At 39.4% G+C, this 26,443-nt stretch overlaps 2 protein-coding genes and 5 non-coding genes across 7 annotated transcripts; 4 read left to right on the forward strand and 3 right to left on the reverse strand.

Moving 5' to 3' along the window:
* Positions 1 to 306: 306 nt before the first annotated feature.
* LOC136267872 (cyclin-J-like) lies at positions 307 to 1,520 on the reverse strand. The gene is made up of 4 exons (XM_066063042.1): positions 1,016 to 1,520; positions 713 to 967; positions 486 to 667; positions 307 to 438 (listed from the first exon to the last, which is right to left on the reverse strand). Exons 1-4 carry the CDS (start codon positions 1,518 to 1,520, stop codon positions 388 to 390), a joined length of 993 nt encoding a protein of 330 aa, XP_065919114.1. The 3' UTR covers positions 307 to 387.
* Positions 1,521 to 1,544: 24 nt separating this feature from the next.
* LOC136267870 (uncharacterized) lies at positions 1,545 to 25,916 on the reverse strand. The gene is made up of 9 exons (XM_066063039.1): positions 25,067 to 25,916; positions 24,302 to 24,435; positions 23,742 to 23,860; positions 23,550 to 23,611; positions 23,269 to 23,350; positions 23,072 to 23,217; positions 22,868 to 23,022; positions 2,153 to 2,294; positions 1,545 to 1,845 (listed from the first exon to the last, which is right to left on the reverse strand). The coding sequence occupies exons 1-9, from the start codon at positions 25,785 to 25,787 to the stop codon at positions 1,694 to 1,696; spliced, it is 1,713 nt and encodes a 570-aa protein (XP_065919111.1). The 5' UTR covers positions 25,788 to 25,916; the 3' UTR covers positions 1,545 to 1,693.
* Trnap-agg (transfer RNA proline (anticodon AGG)) lies at positions 3,098 to 3,169 on the forward strand. The gene has a single exon. It is a non-coding gene; the product is annotated as a tRNA-Pro (tRNA).
* On the reverse strand, positions 6,211 to 6,282 carry Trnap-ugg (transfer RNA proline (anticodon UGG)). Its single transcript has one exon. It is a non-coding gene; the product is annotated as a tRNA-Pro (tRNA).
* Trnap-agg (transfer RNA proline (anticodon AGG)) lies at positions 8,393 to 8,464 on the forward strand. Its single transcript has one exon. It is a non-coding gene; the product is annotated as a tRNA-Pro (tRNA).
* On the forward strand, positions 9,357 to 9,428 carry Trnap-agg (transfer RNA proline (anticodon AGG)). Its single transcript has one exon. It is a non-coding gene; the product is annotated as a tRNA-Pro (tRNA).
* Positions 14,142 to 14,213, forward strand: Trnap-agg (transfer RNA proline (anticodon AGG)). Its single transcript has one exon. It is a non-coding gene; the product is annotated as a tRNA-Pro (tRNA).
* Positions 25,917 to 26,443: the final 527 nt, after the last annotated feature.

Consider the following 26,443-nt stretch of genomic DNA (forward strand, 5'->3'; position numbering starts at 1 on the left):
AATTAAAGTGCGCTATGTCTAAAGAGCCCACACCAAGGAAAGGACTTAGTACTGTACGACACACAAGCATTTTTAGAATAGTAAATTTTGAGCTGTTTGCAAGACCAGTAAGTTTGAAAGTCTTAATGTATCAAATGCTATTATTTATTTACTTTTAGAATAAGGCTGTTATGACAATTGGAGCAGTGTGCATGACCGGGATTGTAGGATATCTCATCTTCCTTAACCTAACTAAAGAAGAACCAAGGTCATCGTACAAAAAGGTATTAACAGAAGACGGCTACACGACTAAGAAGCGAACTAGATGGGAGAATTAGTCATTGTAAATTATATACCTGTACAAATGTTTAAATTAAACCATTGTCTATATTGTTCTATAATTTCTGCTCAACTGTGGTCCTGTTCCACCTTTGGTGGTGATTTGTATAACAGCAAGGACTGTAGAGGGGGAAAGTCATGAAGTGTTTGTAAATCTTATTTCTTACTGAATGAATTTCTTCTAAGTGCAGTTGCATTATCAATGATAATGGGTGAAGGTCTTCAGTGCTATATCCAGTGATCCCTTCCATCACATTATCCCAATGTGGCTGTTGGTCTAATAGTGTTTGTGCTGCTAGGACCGATGCAGCTGCTACTTGTGATGGTTTGAACTGAATAAAATTGTTATCTAGAAGAATCGTGTACATTAGAATCTTTAGTAGTGTTATGTTACCTGTTAAAGCAAATTCCAGGAAGGAGTAAGCACATTGGTGTAGTGTAGTGTTATCGGAGTCATTCCTAGTAGTGAAGTCTAGTAGGTAGAAATCAATGAAGTGGATGTGTGTGGGGTAGGACACCCTCCACTCGTAGAAGGTTAGTATATAGATCTCCATCTGCTGAAAATCTTCTAGCTCAACTTCCTCCTGTCCTCCAAGCTTCAACAAGGTTTTCATGGATGGAAAGAAGTAATCAACATCCTCAAATTTGACTGCAGCAAAACAATAGTAGAATTATCAGTCTATAGCTAGTTACTTACTTGCAATATGCAGACAGGAGAGTGCTACAAGTTTCAACCGATAAGTCATGATGCTATGCTTATCCATGAAGCCATCCAGTAGGCGTACTGCTAGGTATCTAGTAGAATTGGATAGTTGCAGGCATTCAGAAACATGACTGATGTAGTTGACTAAGAATGGTCTTTGTGACAAGTCTGGTGACTCCATATTGATGCTAGGAAAGTCCATTTCACTTTGTTTTAGGTTTAGGAAAATTGCCACTACCAACTTATTTTCATACCATGGAATTAAATCTTCCTTGGAAGTGTATAAATTAGGGGCTTCCTCATTATCGTGAAATAACTTATCTGCGCTCTGTTGCTGGTTATCCACATTAACAACACAGCAGGGCGATAGTAGCGGCGGCACGTTAATCTTTCCTATTTCATCTGAGAGTTCTCGAAGTAGCGTAGCTGGAGAAAGCGATGATTGGACATACCCACTTTGCGTTGGCGTTATGCAACCACTGCCAAACGAGCGTCTCATATCCACACAAGAAGCAGCCACTGAGCGAGGTTCCAGGTGATTTTAAAGCTGGAGCGCAATTATGTAAAAGGCGGTGAACGTTTAGCCGGTAGCGGGAAACCATTTCCCGCAACAAATCTCTACAAAATACGTGACATCTCTAATACAACAATCACATTATTAAATACAAAATTTCATTTCTTTAACCATTCTTTGAAAATATTTTGCATGTCACTTATCCTTTGTCCTACTCCACCAAACACAGTAGGGATAATTTTAGTTGGTCTGATAAACTGTACAAATGTCTTAAGTTCTGAGAAACTGCTGTGCTCACTGTAAGGGACACCTGCAATGAAAACTATAGATAAAGTAGCAGCTTGTACGGTACTTCACTATTAACTGTATTCCAGTGGAACTCTCTATATAATGGATAATTTGGTTGCTGCTTGTAGTTATGGAGCCATCTAGACCCGAGGCTAACTATAGTTTTGCTTTTTATTTGCAGTGTTTGTTAGGTTTTACAATACTTGTATGAGTCAAGGTGCAGAAAGCACAACTCATGGGAAAGTGTTACAAGCAGCTGAAGCATTAATGGGGTGATTTACATGACATGATCAAAGACAGTGGTTTTCCAGCTGTTTATAATGACTAACCATAGATGGTCACTGGTCCACTAGTGTGAGGTTTAATGGAATTCAGAGAGCTCACAGTACCAGAGTAGGTCCAGCCGGTTGGCTTGAAGGCCAGAATCGAAGTAAATTTGCTTTTGTGTTTCTTCAAATAATCATTCATTCCCTACATCAAAAAAGTAGTGTTAGCTACCCTGTAAGGTTATGCAATGATTAAGACAATCATTAACATAAAAAAAAAACTGGGCTTGTCTGGGAGCAGAACCCAAGACCTCTCGTACCCAAAATGAGAATCATGTCACAAGACCAACAAGCCGCTATTGAAAGCAGTTGTCACATTTTTTTGACCATCTCAGTCGAGGCCTTAGAAAAAACCACACAATTTCCAAATTTCTTTTTATTGTCCACTCAGCACCAAAGTTTATGGTGGAATTATAGTGCTAGCCAGGGCTAGTAGTATAGGAAGAGCAAAGAAATTGATCTATACTGAGAATAAACTACAGGTGTAAATTCGTAGCCATGACTTTGGTCTCTAGTACAGAGTTGGGATTTGGCTCAAAAATGTTCTTTATTACTTGCACACACATGTATGAAGGTGTTTTACATGAAAAAATGATGATGATGATCTTGTTTACATGTACCATATTGTAAACAAACGTACATGACACACATACCCTTAGGGCTATACAGAAACGAAGCAGATACCCATGCAAACCCTCTGGTGATATGTTTTATTGACTTGAGATTTGCTTCCCTTGATTAAAACCTGTATATTTTTTCATTACAGAATATGTAATTTCACTTATTTTATTTTTCTTAGTGCCAACTTTAGGCAAGTAATTACTGAGATAGTCATGTTTGATCTGTCCAGTGAAGAAGACAACCACACAACACACAGAGTACATACAAGTATGTTGTACTAACTGACTAGGAAATATTATGCTAGAAAGATCATCAAATATCAACAGTGGCTTGTTGGTCTAGTGGCATGATTCTCGCTTAGGGTGCGAGAGGTCCCGGGTTCGACTCCCGGACAAGCCCATTTTTTTTCTAAATGTCAATAGATCAAGACAACAATTAACACTGTAATAATTTTTCAGACAGCTGAAATTTTAAGAGTATAAGGAAGAAGACTCTTTACAATGTTAGAGGATTGACGAGCTTAGAAATCAATTTCACTTACTACACAAAAAGTATCATAGACAGTACCAGTTGGGTTCACATGCACATAGTATTTTACTTTCTATTCAGTTTTTACTTATGCCAAAAAGCATGTGTTAGGCCAAAGTGACATCTACCTCAATCCCATAGCATCATTCTATGAAATCACACTTGTCTGAAGATCTCGATATGTAAGTGAACTATTATCTAATAATATAATGAAAGCACTTACAAAGTGCAGATACTCTCCCGCTAGTAGTAGTGTAGCTTTTGTTTGTGTCTCATGCAATTTGTATAATGATCAAAGGTACAAACATGAGGAAACATTGAGGATTTTAGAAGGGGAGATGCTAACAGGGGCATTAATAATGAATGCATGGCTACAAAACTGACAACTTATTGACACAGTTAGCTAGTACAGTTTGTGAAGCACACTTGGCAAGTATGCTCTATTTAGGAGGGTCTGGAGGTATGCCTCCACAAGGCAATTTCACAACCTTCTGAGATTGAATTTGAATAATTCTGACTGAAAAATAATGTCGCTTTATTTAAGTGGTTCACAATGAGTCATTTTAGTTATGATAAGCAGTCAGCATTCTTTCTTAGGATAAACATGTTGAACATGTAATCACATTTTCAAACTGAATCACGTCAAACTATTACACATTGTGTCTCTGTGTAGGCATGGGTTGGGGTTTCACTGAATATCAACAAATGCTTTAATTTATAACAATGTTTACGTGTAGCTTTAATTCTCGGTGAAGCTGTCTTGCTGAAAGATTTCGAATTACAAATCTATATCAAAGTATTTCAGCTATACTGTGACCTAGTTAATAATGCAACCCAGAAGACAGTGCTTCAAGTAACCTATATATACTCCATAGTTAACATTGGAACACCATCGATTAAAATCTTCGTGTAATAAGCTGCAAGAGGTAAATACACTACTTACTCAAGATACTTTCAAGGCCTGTCAGACTCATGTAGCAAAATCCAATAGCTGGTAATAGACCGTATATGTATGGTACAATATTATCTATTTTGTACTTACACGCTATTTGTTAGATTGCGTTGATTATCCTTCATCTTTTGTAGCTCTGCATTGTTACTGTGGTCAAACGTTCACTCATCATTAGCCGGAAGGAAGTGGAGAGTTTACGAAGTTTTACTACTAACATAGGGCTGCAATGTGCATGCAGAAACCAAGTCAGAAGGAATCCATACATATATAATATGTTTCTTTATATACCATGTTGGAACTTTGGAAGAACAGCGAGAACACTTCAATTCTCCAAGAGCTATCCATGAGTACTGTTATAATAGTGATTCAAATATTTGCATTGAATCACTGTGAAGATGTGACAATATAGCCAATAGCTTGTACCTTTCGAGCTAAATAACGGCTAAATGGTTAGGAACAATACTTAAACGTCTTACAACTTTTGTTCACCAGCTGAAGGGTTATTAAAGTGTGTGTGTGTGTGTGTGTGTGTGTGTGTGTGTGTGTGTGTGTGTGTGTGTGTGTGTGTGTGTGTGTGTGTGTGTGTGCGTGTATGTGTGAAAAGTTAGAACACTTATCGAGACACTTAGAATCATTCTAACAACATCATCTAGCTGTGAGCATCACACTATAAGTTTTGCTTGAAAACCACCCAGAACCAAATACAATACTACTCTCCTGCACGGGAGAGTATAATTACAAATCTCTGTGTTGACAATCATACATTTCTTTGCCTTGATCATGAAGTTTTCCATACATCATTGGTATACATGTGTATAAGAGAAAACTAATCTCATTAGTATTAAGTTACCACAAGTAAAAACTAGGTTAAAATTTAGGCTTGCCCAGGGGTCAAACCCAGGATCTCCCACATCCAAAGCACATTTCACCATAATATTTGTTCTATCCAGTGAATAAGACAAATACACAACACACAGAGTACATACAAGTGCACTGTATAATGTTATCTAACTGACCAGGAAATATTATATGCTAGAAAGATCATGAAATATCAACAGTGGCTTGTTGGTCCAGTGGCCACTGTTACATTCTGAACTTGATAATAACCACATGACACACTCAAGATAAGTCACACCAATTCATTGTCACCGATGAATACCATACAAGCACAGTTGTTTACAACAAATCATTCAAAGGAAAAAAGTTTGGAGACCTTGCTTGATTGTTATGCTATCTTTGATAATGTGTATGTAAGTAACCACAAGCATTAATTGTTTGATAATCTAAATACTGTATAGAAGGATTAAGATTTCAGTGATCAAGAGCTAGTTCATTCTTGTAACAACTACACAGCAACTTATTTTTTTCCTTCTAAGCACTATTGACTCAGCCTTTAAACAAGCTCTGGAGTTTATTTTGGGTAGTCACCAGATGTGTAATCATCATTGTAACAATATGCATAATATTAAGTGTGGTGTACAGCCAAGCCCTATAATGATTGGCAATTTAAAAAGACACATCAGCATGATGGACTTGTAAGGACCACTCATGTAGTTACTCATTGCATCTTCTACCTCAGATGGTACTAAATTCAATGTTGAAGTTTGAAGAAATAGCATGCAGCAGCAAGTAAAATTTAACCACGAACAGTAGACTTTAGTCTATGTGCTGGAGCCCTCCCCCCCCCTTCCCCTCAACTTATAATCAAGACTGGCATTTATTTGGATGCAACTATAACTGTGGAAACACCATCTATAAAATGTGTGATGATCTTAATTTATGGCTCTAGGTAGTACTTCTTTCCAAACCCAAGGTTCTCTTCAACTCCTTATCAAAACGTATTGTAAAATAATGGTAACACTAAGTGGAGCACACACGGCGATGTGTATGAAAGAAAACTAAACTATTATCAATAGTGTAAATGTTGAAATACTACAAATAAAAAAGGAAAAGAGAAAGTGGGCTTGTCCGGGAGTCGAACCCGGGACCTCTCGCACCCAAAGCGAGAATCATGCCACTAGACCAACAAGCCACTGTTGAATGAAGCTATCAAATTTCACCATAATATTTGGTCTGTCCAGTGAAGAAGACAATCACACAACACACAGAGTACACACAAGTACACTGTATAATGTTGACCAGGAAATTTTATGCTAGAAAGACCATGAAATTTCAACAGTGGCCTGTTGGTTTAGTGGCATGATTCTCGCTGAGGGTGTGAGAGGTCCCGGATTTGACTCCTGGACAAGCTCACTCTTTTTTGTTCCTTTTCTCCTGTCAGTGTATTGCAAACACTGACAATTTTTCAGATATCTAAATTATGAAATAGGATCACGTGATAATTAAGTGTCCATCTCAATAATTGTCTGGAAATTATCAAACAGTACGGTAGTACTGCTTAGTAGGTTCTCCCCAGCATCTGACAAAATGCTGCCATTACAAAAAAACCATCATAGAAATATCATATGAGATGAAAGCACCTTTGAAAGGAGTGCATACAGTATCAAATCCAGAACCAAAATCACTAAAACCTGATTTTTGGTCTGTTTGCCTGTCTGTCTGCCTCATTGACCATATTCAGAAGGCTAAGGGTTAAATGACGCATCATGCAGCCATTATTTTACAGCCATAATTTTATGCCACACTACATTTGGCATGGGGTTCCAACAAGCTGATCGAGTATCTGCTCCTTGCCTTTCCTTTTATATGGCTGTCTTCTTATTCAGGCAAGGAAACCATACCAATGCATTAATTTTCCATATCGATACTTGCAAGAGGGCATTGATACCAGTAGCTGCACAACTTCACCTTGAAACAATCAGAATATACCGCCATGCCCTTACATGATCAGATCACAGCAACCCCACCTCATAATAATCTAGATGTAATCAACTGCAATTTTTGCTGTAGAAAACAAGATATGGCCCTTAATCTATTATGTAGCCCACTCGAGATAAGCAGGGAGATTGAAATATTCTAATAGGGCTGTACTGATACTGACACTTTATTGGTATCAGGACCGATATCACGAGTATCGGTATCAATGAATTATATGAAGTATATAATTATCACCTTGTGCTTATGTAGTATAAGTACTATTATAAGCCACTGACCTGTGGAAGTGATCTGCTGCTGCAGTTGTAAACTATTTGGTGTGGTTGGTGTGCATGGGTTCAAATCTCAGAGTAGTTGGCTTTTATTTTCATTGGTACCACCTTTTTGTTTTACAGTTGATTTGTACTGACAATTCACATCAGTTACTTACCAAAACACTTTGCAAACAGTCATTAACTAGCTGGATTGTTTTAAAGTAGCCATGTATATATTATAACATTGTATCTCATAATAAGAGATATCGGTTACATTATTGAAGAATCGGCTGTTTCTGAAATATCAGTTCATCAGAAACCTGCATCAATTAATATATATATCAAATATCGGATATCAATTAATATATTTCAGATATCGGATTGGATGTAAAAATGTGGTAACACTGTTTCTACATTAGATATGAGCAGAAAATTCCTGGGGATTACTAAGTCCCACAATCGAATATCACTACCATTTTGAGTGAGCTGACTTGTGAGAGGAAGGCTGCCTAGCATGTCTACCATGCCAAAATATGGCGAATTAAGTGTAAGTTGTTTATTAAGCTTATTTGTGTGCGTATGGGTTGTTAGTATGTTGTGTAGTGCGGGTTAATTTAGATACCATGGCTCACTTATGTGCTTCGATGTATATTGCACTTATATACACCACTCCTCCTCAGTCATCAGAAGTTTACTATTGATAAATCCCTTGGCTTCGCCTCAGGGTTTATCAACAGTAAACTTCCTCTGACTTTGGAGTCAGAGTGATTATAAGTGCAATACACCTCATAGCCATGGTTTTACATATCACATATAAAACAAGAGAGTTAAAACTAATGCAATTAAAATGAAGGAAGGTTTCAGCGGTAAAAAGTAGTAAAACAAGAAATATGAATGATGGATTTCTCACGTCCAATGTAGAATAAACTATCAAATCATCATTGAAAGAACCTGTCACATTCCAACATAACATTGCAAACACACACAAGTGCATAATGTTGTACTAACTGACTAGGAAATATTATGATAGAAAGATCAGGAAATATCAACAGTGGCTTGTTGGTCTAGTGGCATGATTCTCGCTTAGGGTGCGAGAGGTCCCGGGTTCGACTCCCGGACAAGCCCTTTTTTCCCCCTTTTTTTTATATGTAGATGGATTACGCATAAGGCTAACATTGTCTTTATTTTAGACAGCTACATTCTGAAGAAGGATTAAGTGTGATAATGCAGATATTGGACATTGATAATTGCCATTTTACACAGAATCATTTACAAGCCAAAATCATTCATTCATTCATTCTACTAACTACCTGCCTGCCTGATGCCTTCAGACAAGTGTAACTCAAGTAATAGTTAGAGACCCACCATGAGGATCTTTGTGATTTTAAAAACCTGAGGCAAAGCCAAGGTTTTTTTAAAGCCATGAAGATCTGAATGGAGTCTCTAACTGACTTAGAAAATGGTGTGGGTGTATTTATACTAGTAGATAGATGAATTGATTGTGGGTTTAGTAAAACATCAACATACTAGTAGATAGATTGATTGTGGGTTAAGTAAAATCATGTCATTATATCTTGCACAAAATATAAACCCACAATCACTTTCTACATTGATAAAAGGAAGCTCACTGATCTAGCAGTTCAGTGATCAATTGTGAGATCTGCAATGCTACTCAGCACATCAGTGATCATTAGTGAGGTGTGCTGTGTGTTGACTCCCTCAACTGGAGATAGGAGGTCTCATTTTAGAGAGGTCTCTTAAGGATTTTAAAAACCTCATTATCTCCCAAAGATCAAAGGGTTTTATGCATACCATTTTCTAATAACGGTTAAGGCTACACACAGGCTTGATTTTTTCACTGCTAGCCACTGTTGAATGAAGCTGTCATATTTCACCATAATATTATTTGGTCTAACCAGTGAAGAAGACAACCACACAACACACAGAGTACATACAAGTATGTTGTACTAACTGACTAGGAAATGTTATGCTAGAAAGATCATGAAATAACAACAGTGGCTTGTTGGTCTAGTGGCATGATTCTCGCTTAGGGTGCGAGAGGTCCCGGGTTCGACTCCCGGACAAGCCCATTCTTTTTTTTACCAACTGTCAATAGATCAAGACAACAATCAACACTGTAATATTTTTAGACGGCTGAAATTTCAAGAGTAAGGAAGAAGATTGAGCTCTTTGCAATGATAAAGGTTCAACGATCTCAATAACATTAGTAATCAATTACTACGCAAAACATATCATAACCGACAGCAGGACTCAAGTTGGGTTCACAAGCATTTTACTTTTCATTCAGTTGTCACATGTAAACAACACTGTTACCCAGAAACTATGACAATGAATGGCAGTCACAGTGATCATTTGATGTGTGATCCATCACTATAAACGGTAATAGCATTTATAGACATATACATTCTATCTTGGTGCATTAAGGTACAATAACTCGGAATCCATCACTACTGCCTATATCTAGTTCCTGCAATAACACTGCATGTGAACTTGAGCAATAAACAGTCAAGTTTGTTGGTTAGCCTAATCCCCAACTGCTCACACGTGAAAGTCATCTGGTAATATCGTTGTTGGAAGTACATGTGACTCTTACACTTGGGCAATACTTAAAACTAGTTGTACCTGTGCAAATTGTGCTTGTTGCTAAAATCATTGTTACTACTATTGTGTGAATATAATACTGTATGCATTTGAATTTATCATGCAAGGAGTAATCACATCATTATATGATTCGGTATATAATATTTGACGTGCATGCATGCATGCATGAGATTCTACAATGTGTTGCTCTTTTTGAGTGACAAACAAATGTCACAATTGGGATGGTGTTGAAGTGGTGTTGAGTATGTGTACTCCACTTAATTTGGATGATTATGGTTAGGTTATGTGATGGTGTTGCACAAACTAACATAATAGAGTATCTGAGTGTGATCATATCTGGGCAACTGATCTTTGGCTTACTGTCAGAGGCATATCAATATTATTAATGGTTGTTGAATCACCACAAAGAGCTATTCTAATTCAACTTGCATTACACATACAGTAGATCAGTGGTCATATATAATTCTATTGATTTATTAATTTGTTGTCAGTATGTGTTCTATTAGAGTAACTGAAATGAGTTCCATTCTTCATCCTAGTCAAGGTACTGACTGTTCTGTTGTTATAGTTATTGCTGTGTTGTATTCATTACTTTGTTCTGCTGTGATGTGTATAATAAACAAGAGGATCAAGATCAATTATACTGATGCTATTATTTGCAAGATTCTGCCATTGACTTGGCCTGTACCTACAGTTTGAAACTTGAATTGTAATTCTAATTTGTGTGTACTATTTTGTTATTCTTTGTGTGTGGCGGACTGTTGTGTTGTTTATTTATTGCATAGCAGCAAAGTGTGTATATATATTTATGTAATGTGTTATATTCAACTTAATCGGCTGTAAGCAAGAAGGTAATCTGCACTGATAGGGTGTTCAATACTGCTACTTAGTAATTAGTGGAAAGTGTGGTTGTATTGCTCAGACAGATATGTGTGATCTGGACCGTTTCCGTCTGGTGTTGCTGGTAATCCTCCGTTTTAGGTCTGTCTGTAGTCCTTGACCTGTTTGTCTTCTTGTTGCAGTAGCTATACTTCGTCTAGCGCACAGCGGTGTAGGCCTCAGGATGTCTATCCTTGTTGTGGACAGCGCAGCAGGGTGCAGAGTGTGCATTGCCAGCGAGTCTTCCTTGTGTATTCTCTGTCAAGTAGCCTGATAGGAATGATCATCACTCATAGACTTGCCACACCCACTAGGGAACTCTCCTCTTAATACTGGTGGGTGTGTTTGCCGGATGATAGTGTACACACCAGATCACATAGATAGTTAGATAGTTAAACCATGACGTCATCTGATTTCTATTAGCAACACGTGTATACTGGAATGCCGTATACGCGTATCATAAACTTGTAATGGCCATTAACAGTGATAAGTATCTCGCAACCAAGGTTAGCATGTAATGACAGACACGAAAACCACCTTATGACACATTGATTTGGACGGGTAGTTGGTCTAGTGAGTTTGAAGCTAATCAGGGGAAAAACCAGGAAGGAGTTTGTGTTTGAAATTTTTATGGCCTCAATTTTCCGTTTCACATTCTGTCGTCCACAGGGGAGAGAAACGTCTAGTGTAGGCTGGGTTGGGGAAGGCTGGTAACAAGATAGGGGTCACCAGAAAGTTTTGGACAAATTTGTGTCCTCCTCAGGTAGTTACGGTGGTTTAAAGGGTATTTCCTGCAGTATAACAAATCGCCACCAATCCTGGATCAAACGATTCGTCTCAAATTTTAGATTTGAATGGTACCGATCTGATTGGAATCCGACCAAGAACAAAGAGGCAGTGCCAGAAAACAGTTAGAGAATTATTATATAAATAGATGTTTCATAATTGAAAAAAAATTCTCCATGAAAATCTTGAGAACACAATCTTTGAAAATTTACCAATAGCAATAACCAATCTACTACAATATGGCATACAGTTTATTAGTACTAAATTTTGAGGCCAAGAAGTCAAGCAGCTGCTGTGGAAGATGAAATTGCACATGGCTTCTTGTGTGCAGGGATACCATTTGCGATGACAGCATCTCCGAAGAGCTCTATTGCGAGCAAGAAATTAATGGACCATTATGCTGTTGAGAAATAGTTCAGTATAGACATCTTTTACACAGCAGCTGCTTTTAGGAAACTCGTGCAGTTTCAAAAAGATCACATGGCACATTCTAATTCAGTACCAAAATTCTTGTAGTTTAAAAGTAAACACTAAAATAAATTCCTAGCTATTAAAACACGTGGTATTCACGAGTCTTAATAATCGCAGTACAACATTGGGGCTTAGTGGGTATTTGGATAGTGCTGCACATAAGCATCAGATAGTGCTGCACATAAGCATCAGATAGTGCTACACATAAGCATCAGATAGTGCTACACATAAGCATCAGATAGTGCTGCACATAAGCATCAGATAGTGCTACACATAAGCATCAGATAGTGCTACACATAAGCATCAGATAGTGCTACACATAAGCATCAGATAGTGCTACACATAAACATCAGATAGTGCTACACATAAGCATCAGATAGTGCTGCACATAAGCATCAGATAGTGCTACACATAAGCATCAGATAGTGCTGCACATAAGCATCAGATAGTGCTGCACATAAGCATCAGATAGTGCTACACATAAGCATCAGATAGTGCTGCACATAAGCATCAGATAGTGCTACACATAAGCAACAGATAGTGCTACACATAAGCATCAGATAGTGCTACACATAAGCAACAGATAGTGCTACACATAAGCATCAGATAGTGCTACACATAAGCAACAGATAGTGCTACACATAAGCATCAGATAGTGCTACACATAAGCATCAGATAGTGCTGCACATAAGCATCAGATAGTGCTACACATAAACATCAGATAGTGCTGCACATAAGCATCAGATAGTGCTACACATAAACATCAGATAGTGCTGCACATAAGCATCAGATAGTGCTACACATAAGCAACAGATAGTGCTACACATAAGCATCAGATAGTGCTACACATAAACATCAGATAGTGCTGCACATAAGCATCAGATAGTGCTACACATAAGCATCAGATAGTGCTTCACATAAGCATCAGATAGTGCTACACATAAGCATCAGATAGTGCTGCACATAAGCATCAGATAGTGCTACAAATAAGCATCAGATAGTGCTACACATAAGCATCAAGGTTATGTACTTTGCTTTGTAAGAGTCCTTGGATTTGCTTGGCAAAACAGTGCAAACCACTGTTTCACACACTTAAGGCTCTTTCAAAACAAAATACATTTTCTTGATCAGAAGTCTACATGAAACACTCTCTGAATATTAGAGATGTGCGATGACTAATTTAGACATATCTCAATATTTCCTTTGAACTTCTCTCGATTATCTAACATATCTCGATAACTGAAACAATTATTTATTTTAGTAAACTGCCAATATTGTAACCAGTAAAGTGAGAAAATTGCAATTTTAAGACTATAAAAAAGTGAAAAATGTTAGTCTTAACGCTGTTCCCAAGTGGTAGGAGAGTTGGAGCCCCCAGGAGGTGCCTACATCATCAGGTATAAAAATAATTTACGGAAGTTTACTATTATCTAGATTAACAAACCTATAATCCTTATCTTGATAAGTCTTATGATATCTCGATAATCGAATATATCTAGATAATCGCACACCTCTACTGAATATCTACTGAGCCCTAGTAAACCCACTCCTAACCCTAACCCTAACCCTAACCCTAACCCACCCCTAGTTTTGTATTATGCCTATTGAGACTCACATGAAATTCCAAATAGCAATATGTAATTAAAGTAAGCAGCTCACAACGCATGTTCTACGACAATGAACATGAGTATGTATTTAAATTTTGTATTAATTCTGTTAACAACATCCAGCATTGATCTCAATAAAAAAAACCTTCATTTGTACCCTTTAGCTTGATTTTAGAGAGTGTTTTTTTAAGTCATGCAGTACATATATGTGCTAGTGTGTAGTTTTAGAAATAAAATAAGTCATGGGGTTGTCTGGGAGCTGAACCCAGAATCCCAAAGCGAGAATCATGCCACTAGACCAACAAACCACCATTACTGTAAAAGAAGATGTCTGTCCAGTGAAGAAGACAATCACACAACACACAGAGTACATACAAGTATGTTGTACTGACTGACTGGGAAATATTATGCTAAAAAGATAATAAAACATCAACAGTGGCTTGTTGGTCTAGTGGCATGATTCTCGCTTAGGGTGCGAGAGGTCCCGGGTTCGACTCCCGGACAAGCCCATTTTTTTTTGCATTGTTAATTATTATAAACACCAGCAAGGATTAGCTCCCTTTTTAGGAATTGGAAAACAAGTACTACCATTCACTCTTGGTATTACCGAAGACTAACTGAACATGCATACTATACTCTAAACGATGAAATAAGCAGGATTAAAGTTTGTGTGAATTGGAGGAAGTTTGTAACTCACTATTCGACAGTATTACATCATTCAACGTTAGCCAAACTTTTATCCACTACACTGGTTACTTCACTACTAAACTATCATCTTGCAATTTACAATAGCCCACAATCCTGTCCTTAGCACAACAGTTAGCATGGATATAACTACTCCTTGTAGTAAATGACCTACATTCTGTCCAACTGCACATACGTACACATGACATGTACACACTACACACGCATACACAAGCAAAAGTCTTAGTGACACAACGTTGCCTGGGCCACCTGCGTACCACTCAGTGCTATAAATCAAGTAAATCCTACATCATGTCGAACAGATATTGAAGATAAAAGCTGAGAAAGCCAAAATTCCACCACACAAAACAAGAGCAGTTAGGCACTCGCTTCCCCAATTATTACCAGTACAGCAGGGTAGACTACTTCACCAGTTAACACCAGGTCCCCATTAATACAGCTGGGTAGACTACTTCACCAGTTAACATCAGGTCACCATTAATACAGCTGGGTAGACTACTTCACCAGTTAACATCAGGTCACCATTAATACAGCTGGGTAGACTACTTCACCAGTTAACACCAGGTCACCATTAATACAGCTGGGTAGACTACTTCACCAGTTAACACCAGGTCCCCATTAATACAGCTGGGTAGACTACTTCACCAGTTAACATCAGGTCACCATTAATACAGCTGGGTAGACTACTTCACCAGTTAACACCAGGTCACCATTAATACAGCTGGGTAGACTACTTCACCAGTTAACACCAGGTCACCATTAATACAGCTGGGTAGACTACTTCACCAGTTAACATCAGGTCACCATTAATACAGCTGGGTAGACTACTTCACCAGTTAACACCAGGTCACCATTAATACAGCTGGGTAGACTACTTCACCAGTTAATACCAGGTCCCCATTAATACAGCTGGGTAGACTACTTCACCAGTTAACACCAGGTCACCATTAATACAGCTGGGTAGACTACTTCACCAGTTAATACCAGGTCACCATTAATACAGCTGGGTAGACTACTTCACCAGTTAACACCAGGTCACCATTAATACAGCTGGGTAGACTACTTCACCAGTTAATACCAGGTCCCCATTAATACAGCTGGGTAGACTACTTCACGAGTTAACACCAGGTCACCATTAATACAGCTGGGTAGACTACTTCACCAGTTAACATCAGGTCACCATTAATACAGCTGGGTAGACTACTTCACCAGTTAACACCAGGTCACCATTAATACAGCTGGGTAGACTACTTCACCAGTTAACACCAGGTCACCATTAATACAGCTGGGTAGACTACTTCACCAGTTAATACCAGGTCCCCATTAATACAGCTGGGTAGACTACTTCACCAGTTAACACCAGGTCACCATTAATACAGCTGGGTAGACTACTTCACCAGTTAACACCAGGTCACCATTAATACAGCTGGGTAGACTACTTCACCAGTTAACACCAGGTCACCATTAATACAGCTGGGTAGACTACTTCACCAGTTAACACCAGGTCACCATTAATACAGCTGGGTAGACTACTTCACCAGTTAACACCAGGTCACCATTAATACAGCTGGGTAGACTACTTCACCAGTTAATACCAGGTCCCCATTAATACAGCTGGGTAGACTACTTCACCAGTTAACACCAGGTCACCATTAATACAGCTGGGTAGACTACTTCACCAGTTAATACCAGGTCACCATTAATACAGCTGGGTAGACTACTTCACCAGTTAACATCAGGTCACCATTAATACAGCTGGGTAGACTACTTCACCAGTTAACATCAGGTCACCATTAATACAGCTGGGTAGACTACTTCACCAGTTAACATCAGGTCCCCATTAATACAGCTGGGTAGACTACTTCACCAGTTAACACCAGGTCACCATTAATACAGCTGGGTAGACTACTTCACCAGTTAACACCAGGTCACCATTAATACAGCTGGGTAGACTACTTCACCAGTTAATACCAGGTCCCCATTAATACAGCTGGGTAGACTACTTCACCAGTTAACACCAGGTCACCATTAATACAGCTGGGTAGACTACTTCACCAGTTAACACCAGGTCACCATTAATACAGCTGGGTAGACTACTTCACCAGTTAACACCAGGTCACCATTAATACAGCTGGGTAGACTAATTCACCAGTTAACACCAGGTCACCATTAATACAGCTGGGTAGACTACTTCACCAGTTAATACCAGGTCCCCATTAATACAGCTGGGTAGACTACTTCACCAGTTAACACCAGGTCACCATTAATACAGCTGGGTAGACTACTTCACCAGTTAACACCAGGTCCCCATTAATACAGCTGGGTAGACTACTTCACCAGTTAACATCAGGTCACCATTAATACAGCTGGGTAGACTACTTCACCAGTTAACACCAGGTCACCATTAATACAGCTGGGTAGACTACTTCACCAGTTAACACCAGGTCACCATTAATACAGCTGGGTAGACTACTTCACCAGTTAACATCAGGTCACCATTAATACAGCTGGGTAGACTACTTCACCAGTTAACACCAGGTCACCATTAATACAGCTGGGTAGACTACTTCACCAGTTAATACCAGGTCCCCATTAATACAGCTGGGTAGACTACTTCACCAGTTAACACCAGGTCACCATTAATACAGCTGGGTAGACTACTTCACCAGTTAATACCAGGTCACCATTAATACAGCTGGGTAGACTACTTCACCAGTTAACACCAGGTCACCATTAATACAGCTGGGTAGACTACTTCACCAGTTAATACCAGGTCCCCATTAATACAGCTGGGTAGACTACTTCACGAGTTAACACCAGGTCACCATTAATACAGCTGGGTAGACTACTTCACCAGTTAACATCAGGTCACCATTAATACAGCTGGGTAGACTACTTCACCAGTTAACACCAGGTCACCATTAATACAGCTGGGTAGACTACTTCACCAGTTAACACCAGGTCACCATTAATACAGCTGGGTAGACTACTTCACCAGTTAATACCAGGTCCCCATTAATACAGCTGGGTAGACTACTTCACCAGTTAACACCAGGTCACCATTAATACAGCTGGGTAGACTACTTCACCAGTTAACACCAGGTCACCATTAATACAGCTGGGTAGACTACTTCACCAGTTAACACCAGGTCACCATTAATACAGCTGGGTAGACTACTTCACCAGTTAACACCAGGTCACCATTAATACAGCTGGGTAGACTACTTCACCAGTTAACACCAGGTCACCATTAATACAGCTGGGTAGACTACTTCACCAGTTAATACCAGGTCCCCATTAATACAGCTGGGTAGACTACTTCACCAGTTAACACCAGGTCACCATTAATACAGCTGGGTAGACTACTTCACCAGTTAATACCAGGTCACCATTAATACAGCTGGGTAGACTACTTCACCAGTTAACATCAGGTCACCATTAATACAGCTGGGTAGACTACTTCACCAGTTAACATCAGGTCACCATTAATACAGCTGGGTAGACTACTTCACCAGTTAACATCAGGTCCCCATTAATACAGCTGGGTAGACTACTTCACCAGTTAACACCAGGTCACCATTAATACAGCTGGGTAGACTACTTCACCAGTTAACACCAGGTCACCATTAATACAGCTGGGTAGACTACTTCACCAGTTAATACCAGGTCCCCATTAATACAGCTGGGTAGACTACTTCACCAGTTAACACCAGGTCACCATTAATACAGCTGGGTAGACTACTTCACCAGTTAACACCAGGTCACCATTAATACAGCTGGGTAGACTACTTCACCAGTTAACACCAGGTCACCATTAATACAGCTGGGTAGACTACTTCACCAGTTAACACCAGGTCACCATTAATACAGCTGGGTAGACTACTTCACCAGTTAATACCAGGTCCCCATTAATACAGCTGGGTAGACTACTTCACCAGTTAACACCAGGTCACCATTAATACAGCTGGGTAGACTACTTCACCAGTTAATACCAGGTCCCCATTAATACAGCTGGGTAGACTACTTCACCAGTTAACACCAGGTCACCATTAATACAGCTGGGTAGACTACTTCACCAGTTAACACCAGGTCACCATTAATACAGCTGGGTAGACTACTTCACCAGTTAACACCAGGTCACCATTAATACAGCTGGGTAGACTACTTCACCAGTTAACACCAGGTCACCATTAATACAGCTGGGTAGACTACTTCACCAGTTAATACCAGGTCCCCATTAATACAGCTGGGTAGACTACTTCACCAGTTAACACCAGGTCACCATTAATACAGCTGGGTAGACTACTTCACCAGTTAATACCAGGTCCCCATTAATACAGCTGGGTAGACTACTTCACCAGTTAACACCAGGTCACCATTAATACAGCTGGGTAGACTACTTCACCAGTTAACACCAGGTCACCATTAATACAGCTGGGTAGACTACTTCACCAGTTAATACCAGGTCACCATTAATACAGCTGGGTAGACTACTTCACCAGTTAACATCAGGTCACCATTAATACAGCTGGGTAGACTACTTCACCAGTTAACACCAGGTCACCATTAATACAGCTGGGTAGACTACTTCACCAGTTAACACCAGGTCACCATTAATACAGCTGGGTAGACTACTTCACCAGTTAATACCAGGTCCCCATTAATACAGCTGGGTAGACTACTTCACCAGTTAACACCAGGTCCCCATTAATACAGCTGGGTAGACTACTTCACCAGTTAACATCAGGTCCCCATTAATACAGCTGGGTAGACTACTTCACCAGTTAACACCAGGTCACCATTAATACAGCTGGGTAGACTACTTCACCAGTTAATACCAGGTCCTCATTAATACAGCTGGGTAGACTACTTCACCAGTTAACACCAGGTCACCATTAATACAGCTGGGTAGACTACTTCACCAGTTAACACCAGGTCACCATTAATACAGCTGGGTAGACTACTTCACCAGTTAACACCAGGTCACCATTAATACAGCTGGGTAGACTACTTCACCAGTTAATACCAGGTCCCCATTAATACAGCTGGGTAGACTACTTCACCAGTTAACACCAGGTCACCATTAATACAGCTGGGTAGACTACTTCACCAGTTAACACCAGGTCACCATTAATACAGCTGGGTAGACTACTTCACCAGTTAACACCAGGTCCCCATTAATACAGCTGGGTAGACTACTTCACCAGTTAATACCAGGTCCCCATTAATACAGCACTTCCCCAGTTAATACCAGGTCACCATTAATACAGCTGGGTAGACTACTTCACCAATTAATACCAGGTCACCATTAATACAGCACTTCCCCAGTTAATACCAGGTCACCATTAATACAGCTGGGTAGACTACTTCACCAGTTAACACCAGGTCCCCATTAATACAGCTGGGTAGACTACTTCACCAGTTAATACCAGGTCCCCATTAATACAGCACTTCCCCAGTTAATACCAGGTCCCCATTAATACAGCTGGGTAGACTACTTCACCAATTAATACCAGGTCCCCATTAATACAGCACTTCCCCAGTTAATACCAGGTCACCATTAATACAGCTGGGTAGACTACTTCACCAGTTAACACCAGGTCACCATTAATACAGCTGGGTAGACTACTTCACCAATTAACATCAGGTCCCCATTAATACAGCTGGATAGACTACTTCACCAGTTAACATCAGGTCCCCATTAATACAGCTGGGTAGACTACTTCACCAGTTAACACCAGGTCACCATTAATACAGCTGGGTAGACTACTTCACCAGTTAACATCAGGTCACCATTAATACAGCTGGGTAGACTACTTCACCAGTTAACACCAGGTCACCATTAATACAGCTGGGTAGACTACTTCACCAGTTAACACCAGGTCCCCATTAATACAGCTGGGTAGACTACTTCACCAGTTAACACCAGGTCCCCATTAATACAGCACTTCCCCAGTTAATACCAGGTCACCATTAATACAGCTGGGTAGACTACTTCACCAATTAATACCAGGTCCCCATTAATACAGCACTTCCCCAGTTAATACCAGGTCACCATTAATACAGCTGGGTAGACTACTTCACCAGTTAACACCAGGTCACCATTAATACAGCTGGGTAGACTACTTCACCAATTAATACCAGGTCCCCATTAATACAGCACTTCCCCAGTTAATACCAGGTCACCATTAATACAGCTGGGTAGACTACTTCACCAGTTAATACCAGATCCCCATTAATACAGCACTTCCCCAGTTAATACCAGGTCACCATTAATACAGCTGGGTAGACTACTTCACCAGTTAACACCAGGTCCCCATTAATACAGCTGGGTAGACTACTTCACCAGTTAATACCAGATCCCCATTAATACAGCACTTCCCCAGTTAATACCAGGTCACCATTAATACAGCTGGGTAGACTACTTCACCAGTTAACACCAGGTCACCATTAATACAGCTGGGTAGACTACTTCACCAGTTAACACCAGGTCACCATTAATACAGCTGGGTAGACTACTTCACCAATTAACATCAGGTCCCCATTAATACAGCTGGGTAGACTACTTCACCAGTTAACATCAGGTCCCCATTAATACAGCTGGGTAGACTACTTCACCAGTTAACACCAGGTCACCATTAATACAGCTGGGTAGACTACTTCACCAGTTAACATCAGGTCACCATTAATACAGCTGGGTAGACTACTTCACCAGTTAACACCAGGTCACCATTAATACAGCTGGGTAGACTACTTCACCAGTTAACACCAGGTCCCCATTAATACAGCTGGGTAGACTACTTCACCAGTTAATACCAGGTCACCATTAATACAGCTGGGTAGACTACTTCACCAGTTAACATCAGGTCACCATTAATACAGCTGGGTAGACTACTTCACCAGTTAACACCAGGTCACCATTAATACAGCTGGGTAGACTACTTCACCAGTTAACACCAGGTCCCCATTAATACAGCTGGGTAGACTACTTCACCAGTTAATACCAGGTCCCCATTAATACAGCACTTCCCCAGTTAATACCAGGTCACCATTAATACAGCTGGGTAGACTACTTCACCAATTAATACCAGGTCCCCATTAATACAGCACTTCCCCAGTTAATACCAGGTCACCATTAATACAGCTGGGTAGACTACTTCACCAATTAACACCAGGTCCCCATTAATACAGCTGGGTAGACTACTTCACCAGTTAACACCAGGTCACCATTAATACAGCTGGGTAGACTACTTCACCAATTAACACCAGGTCACCATTAATACAGCTGGGTAGACTACTTCACCAGTTAACACCAGGTCACCATTAATACAGCTGGGTAGACTACTTCACCAGTTAACACCAGGTCACCATTAATACAGCTGGGTAGACTACTTCACCAATTAACACTAGGTCCCCATTAATACAGCTGGGTAGACTACTTCACCAGTTAACACCAGGTCACCATTAATACAGCTGGGTAGACTACTTCACCAGTTAACACCAGGTCACCATTAATACAGCTGGGTAGACTACTTCACCAGTTAACACTAGGTCCCCATTAATACAGCTGGGTAGACTACTTCACCAGTTAACACCAGGTCACCATTAATACAGCTGGGTAGACTACTTCACCAATTAACACCAGGTCACCATTAATACAGCTGGGTAGACTACTTCACCAATTAACACCAGGTCCCCATTAATACAGCTGGGTAGACTACTTCACCAATTAACACCAGGTCACCATTAATACAGCTGGGTAGACTACTTCACCAATTAACACCAGGTCACCATTAATACAGCTGGGTAGACTACTTCACCAATTAACACCAGGTCACCATTAATACAGCTGGGTAGACTACTTCACCAATTAACACCAGGTCCCCATTAATACAGCTGGGTAGACTACTTCACCAATTAACACCAGGTCACCATTAATACAGCTGGGTAGACTACTTCACCAATTAACACCAGGTCCCCATTAATACAGCTGGGTAGACTACTTCACCAGTTAACACCAGGTCACCATTAATACAGCTGGGTAGACTACTTCACCAATTAACACCAGGTCACCATTAATACAGCTGGGTAGACTACTTCACCAATTAACACCAGGTCACCATTAATACAGCTGGGTAGACTACTTCACCAATTAACACCAGGTCCCCATTAATACAGCTGGGTAGACTACTTCACCAATTAACACCAGGTCCCCATTAATACAGCTGGGTAGACTACTTCACCAGTTAACACCAGGTCACCATTAATACAGCTGGGTAGACTACTTCACCAATTAACACCAGGTCACCATTAATACAGCTGGGTAGACTACTTCACCAATTAACACCAGGTCTGCAGACTGAGTAAAATGCACAGGCAAACAGACGTACACAAGGTTACACTAGATTACACAAAAGGTTACACTAGATTACACAAAAGGCTACACTAGATTACATACCTTTATAGTAATCCTCATCATGGGTAAGACATGTACTCTACTATCACAGTCTTGTGTAGTTAACACGTTTGACAGATCAGTAGATTCTAAACAGTCCAGTATTGCCTTCTTGTCTCTTGACACAAACACTTTTGACTGCAACATCTCTGCTATACCTACAGTATTTCACTAAATGTACAAAGAGTGTAAGAAATATGTAAATACCAAGAAATATTTTCTCTTTTCCAATAGAATAAGTTCCACATACAACTAAAGTCTTTGGATCACTCTTCACAGTGTCCCTAGCTTTTTGTACTACAAATGATACTACTTCATCCTGGCTGGGGAAATCATATTTTGGGCTACAATAACTAAACAAACAAGGTGAAACAATTCCTGTTTAGAAAGAGACAGCATCTTACGTGGTGTCCAGATATAACTGGTCTATGTGGTATCGACTAAATACTGGTATTAACTTCATTTCTTGAGAGGCTCGGAAGTCACCTTCAAATACAACATGAAAAGTTTTGAGGATACAATGAACCTTAATTATCAGGCTAGCAAACAGTAGCAGTGACTGTTCTATTAGAGTATTTTGTAAACTGGTGTACATTCTATTAAAGTAAGAGCTCTGTATATCAATCAGCGTGTAGTTCTAGTGACACACAGTTGTTTAGATAATGAAGTATGCTCATGTACTCACCAGTGTGCAAGAAGACTCTCCCATCTGGTAGCACAAACAAGAACATCACTGAACCAGGACAGCTGTGAGGATTACATGCTAAATAATTGGTAGGAGATAAAGTGTGGATGCCCTCCTGGTAGCTATTATTAGCTATACATACTGTGAATCTTAATAGTTTGCAAAAGCTATTAACATACTTTAACAACTTACTGGTTAGCATCAAATAGAGTAACCCTGACATTCTCCACGCTAGTTTGTGTGTTCAGTGGCAACTTGTGGACGTACTGAGATTCCACCCCAAGTTTCTTGCACACTAGATTACCAGTAGCCTAGTACAGGAAAATACTGTTACACTATATTATACAACAGATTATATTTGACAAAAGAAAGCGTTGATCAGCTTAGACGGATTAAATGATACTTCACTCTGGACCACAGACACAATATATTATTTACATAACTGTGAACTATTCTATATCAGACTCTTTGGTGATCTAAAAATGACCGTTCAATTAGATCATTCATTAAGAGCGTATGTTCAATTATACTTGTTATGAAATACACACACTGTGGTCATTAACTAGAGTCTCAGGACCTGTACAGTTGAGTATTGTGTCACCTTTTTGGGCTAATAATCAGGTGGCTGGTATATAAATTTCTCATTAGGATTTTATAGTTGTCTTAGAGAGGTGGAATTTCTATAATGGTGGCCAGGTGCTACTATATCGTATCTACAACATATTTTTCCTCTCACACAATGTACTACTCACTGTACTACAGTAGATATCATTCCTGAAGTTCTTATCCAGCCCACCATAGTGATCAGAGTGGAAGTGAGACAGGAAGTAGGCAGTACAACCTGGTATGTCTCCATACAGGAATGCATCAACTGTAATGGTACTACCTACAGTGTGTAGACCTTCTGTAAGTTGACTAGTATATGTCATAAACATTTGGTAGAATTTATTGCTACTACTAACATACAGCTAGAGGTTTTGGAGGGATACTATTATCGCTGTTTTCACTAAAATTATACTAACTGAATCTTGGTGCATCCTAAGGAACAGCTGTTTAGCACCTAATTTCCTCCAGTAAGGAAGAACAGTTTCAGTTGAAGTAAAACAATAAACTATTCAAATTATTTTTGCAAAAACTTAACAAAGACAATTCGTACAGCTTATCCCTCAACAATACAGCCACAGTGGCTACATCAGATAAATGGATGGCTACCTGCAATCTACCTTAAGGGATACACAATTAAACGTTAGCTATTATAGATATTCATTAAAACTGGTACTACAGGTTGTTAAAGGATGACTCTGTGTGGTAAAACACCATAAGATAGCCCTAGAACATGGTTGGATATTTAAGGGATTAACTCTTGCTAAAATTTTGTCAACCACTTATTGAAACATGTTGACCTTATCTTAGTGTATAGCTTTAATGTGTGAGGACTAGGAATTAATGAAAGCAACAAGCATTCAACAAAGAATGTTGCAAATATTAACCTGTTTTGAATATATCACTACAAGTACCTGGTATCTTTTTGTAGAAAGGACAATCTCGTCTTGATTTATTGCTGAAAATTGAATTAGATAATTCCGTACTGTTTTTTTTAGTAAGTAATGTCTTACTGCTGCTATTACTTTGGTGCATACTAACTGATGAATGTTTATTAGTGCCACCATTACTGTTTGACTGATGAGGAACAGAAATACCCTTTCCAGCTCCTTTTAGATTAAAATATTGGAATAACGATAATTGTTTCTTGTGGCTCGGCACTTCAGGAAGTCTCTGTACAGAATCTGTTGAGCTTGTAGTAGTTGCTGTAGATGTCTGATGAACATCTGTAACATTCACTGCTCCATCGTCACATTCATCTCCAAAAATATCACTGATGAGCTGGTCTGCAGATAAACGACTATCGTTTAAATCTGAGCTCTTGTTATTCACCACAAAGCATTCATCTTCTTCGTCCATAAATGACCCATTACCAGCTATTGATGGCATAGCAGCACTAGTAACAGTGGCTGTCAAAGACACTGAGCTGTCACAGGACGATGTGGAAACATCGTTCACTTTTTGTATACGAACTTCTCGACGTATTTGCAGTCTTTGCCGAGGTTGCTTAGCTTTGCTGGTGCCCCTGGTCTTTACATTAGTTTCTCTGCGTCTTATCTTGAGTCTCTTGTGCAAGCTGTCATCAAAATCATCGTCAGAGTCACCGCCGAAGCTTCGTTTACCCTTACTACACATTTGATTGTGGGTTTGAATTTGTGACGTAATTTTACGGAATAGTTTATACTACTAAATGACTACATACATGTGTGTAAATATTTTTTTTTTTGCTTTTAAACATGCATCTCTTTCAAATTCAAGATAGTGCGGTTACGGTTGGTTTTGTAATAGCCGTAGCTAAAAGTATTTTATTTAATAAGCCTTGTAGCTAATGCAGACAATTAAGTTAAGTCACGCATGCACCAAAATGTCCCAATACGGACACCATTATCACCAGTGGTGTCCATATTAGGACATTATGATGTCCTGTGGATACTTCAGTTTTTACAGTTTGCATTAATGGTCTGTATAGCTACCCACAGCCAAAATCCGGCAGTATGGCAGAATTATAACAGTTAAAATCAATCTAGAGCGACAGCTCAATCGACAGGCATCTTGAGCAGGGACATAATTATAGTGGGAAATGTAATGTACATACAAGAGTTATACTTGAGTAAAAATTGGCTAGGAAATGGTTGAACGTGTATAGAGTTTCAGTTGTCTTTTGATTGCCCGCTACTTTTAATTGTGTTCATTGAGTGATATAGGTTAATAGTAGCAGACTTTGGGCACGTGTACAATTCTCAACATATGTCACTTTACCAAATATATATATATATATATATATATGTATG

Source organism: Dysidea avara, chromosome 10 (genome assembly GCF_963678975.1).
Source record: "Dysidea avara chromosome 10, odDysAvar1.4, whole genome shotgun sequence".
Classification (NCBI taxonomy): Eukaryota; Metazoa; Porifera; class Demospongiae; order Dictyoceratida; family Dysideidae; genus Dysidea; species Dysidea avara.

What these genes read in the sequence shown, in the direction of transcription:
- LOC136267872 (XM_066063042.1), bottom strand. Translation starts at nt 1,520, where the DNA reads ATGAGACGCTCGTTTGGCAGTGGTTGCATAACGCCAACGCAAAGTGGG. An exon ending in CCTGGAATTTGCTTTAACAG is followed by an intron (nt 668 to 712) that starts GTAACATAACAC and finishes CGATTCTTCTAG; the next exon opens with ATAACAATTTTATTCAGTTC. An exon ending in ACTTAGAAGAAATTCATTCA is followed by an intron (nt 439 to 485) that starts GTAAGAAATAAG and finishes CCCCCTCTACAG; the next exon opens with TCCTTGCTGTTATACAAATC.
- LOC136267870 (XM_066063039.1), bottom strand. Translation starts at nt 25,787, where the DNA reads ATGTGTAGTAAGGGTAAACGAAGCTTCGGCGGTGACTCTGACGATGAT. An exon ending in TTTCTACAAAAAGATACCAG is followed by an intron (nt 24,436 to 25,066) that starts GTACTTGTAGTG and finishes TACACACTGTAG; the next exon opens with GTAGTACCATTACAGTTGAT. An exon ending in AAAAGAGAAAATATTTCTTG is followed by an intron (nt 23,023 to 23,071) that starts GTATTTACATAT and finishes GAAATACTGTAG; the next exon opens with GTATAGCAGAGATGTTGCAG.